The 1,115-nt window shown below is 38.2% G+C and overlaps 1 protein-coding gene across 1 annotated transcript; it reads left to right on the forward strand.

Annotated features, from left to right (window-relative positions):
* The first annotated feature begins 369 nt into the window (after nt 1-369).
* Nucleotides 370-896, forward strand: LY79DRAFT_105182 (uncharacterized protein). Its single transcript, XM_060550657.1, has 3 exons — nt 370-485; nt 537-687; nt 741-896. Exons 1-3 carry the CDS (start codon nt 415-417, stop codon nt 786-788), a joined length of 270 nt encoding a protein of 89 aa, XP_060407365.1. The 5' UTR covers nt 370-414; the 3' UTR covers nt 789-896.
* The last annotated feature ends 219 nt before the right edge of the window (nt 897-1,115 follow it).

The following is a 1,115-nucleotide window of genomic DNA, read 5'->3' on the forward strand; positions in this document are numbered from 1 at the left end:
TAATAAGGAAGTAGCTTACTTACTTATAAACTATATTATAGGTATTATAATTAATTATACTTAAGGGTAGATTAGACTATATCTACCTATAGTAGACTTAATTAAAGATATAAACTAAAGTATAATAATGATAGTAAATTAATAGAAGTTTATAGAGATACTAGGCAGAAGCTCTCTTAGTAGAGTAAGTGCTTATAGGTCTAACTATGTTAGCTTTCTAGACTAATTAGATATCTTAAAATATAGGGGGGCTATTATTAGCTATTTACTTGCTAAGTAAAGTCACCTTATACTAGAAAATAGTATATAAACTGACTATCCTGATGATACAATGCTAAATTGTGTTTGCTTCTGTATCATACTGACTACTGCTCTCTTAATCTTACAACCGACTTCCTACTATCTACGTTCATAATGAAGCTTTCCTACGTGCTCACTGCTGTACTTGCTGCAGCTCAAGTTCAAGCAACGACTATATTTTGCCAGTAAGTAAAGCCTAGTGTCTACCTATATGTCTTGATACTGATCTAGACCAGGTGTCGCACATTAAACAAACATGGCCGTCAAGTGAGTTGGCCATCCGACACTCGGGAAACGTGTCGTACGCATGGGGGGGACATGTATAACTCAGCATGGTGCGAGGTCGACATGCCAAATGGTAGATCGTGGGAATCGTGGTGGTCAGGGGTAAGAGAAATAAGACTATCTCATTTTGTAACTGCTAATAATCATTATTATAGTCGTGTGATAGCTTTGGCCACTGCGAACACAGTCGGCCCAACGTCTGATCACTAGTATATAAGGGAGCAGGTTACCTATTACAATTAACGGGAATGATAGGCGAGCAAGACACAGCTGCGCCAATGAGACGGAATGGCTTCCATATCAACCTAAACAGCATTAGTCTAGTTCAAACTACTCATAATCCTCATCTTCAAATATCTCTTCAATAAACTAGCACGTCCGTGCATTGTGTCCTAGGTTACCACAGACGCCACACCATAGCTGACCTGTCTCAGCACTTACTTTGCGACCCCTAGTGTAATGCGTTTCTTCATAAACCTACGCATTTACGTCTTTCTATAACCAAATAACTACTACATTAGCTTATTAGA

Source organism: Colletotrichum navitas (genome assembly GCF_030913465.1).
Source record: "Colletotrichum navitas strain CBS 125086 chromosome Unknown LY79scaffold_156, whole genome shotgun sequence".
NCBI classification, from domain to species: domain Eukaryota; kingdom Fungi; phylum Ascomycota; class Sordariomycetes; order Glomerellales; family Glomerellaceae; genus Colletotrichum; species Colletotrichum navitas.

Bases quoted from the DNA above. Each gene is read 5' to 3' on its own strand.
- LY79DRAFT_105182 (XM_060550657.1), top strand. From the start codon at position 415: ATGAAGCTTTCCTACGTGCTCACTGCTGTACTTGCTGCAGCTCAAGTT. The intron at 486-536 runs GTAAGTAAAGCC...GATCTAGACCAG, and splicing joins GCAACGACTATATTTTGCCA to GTGTCGCACATTAAACAAAC. The intron at 688-740 runs GTAAGAGAAATA...TCATTATTATAG, and splicing joins GGGAATCGTGGTGGTCAGGG to TCGTGTGATAGCTTTGGCCA.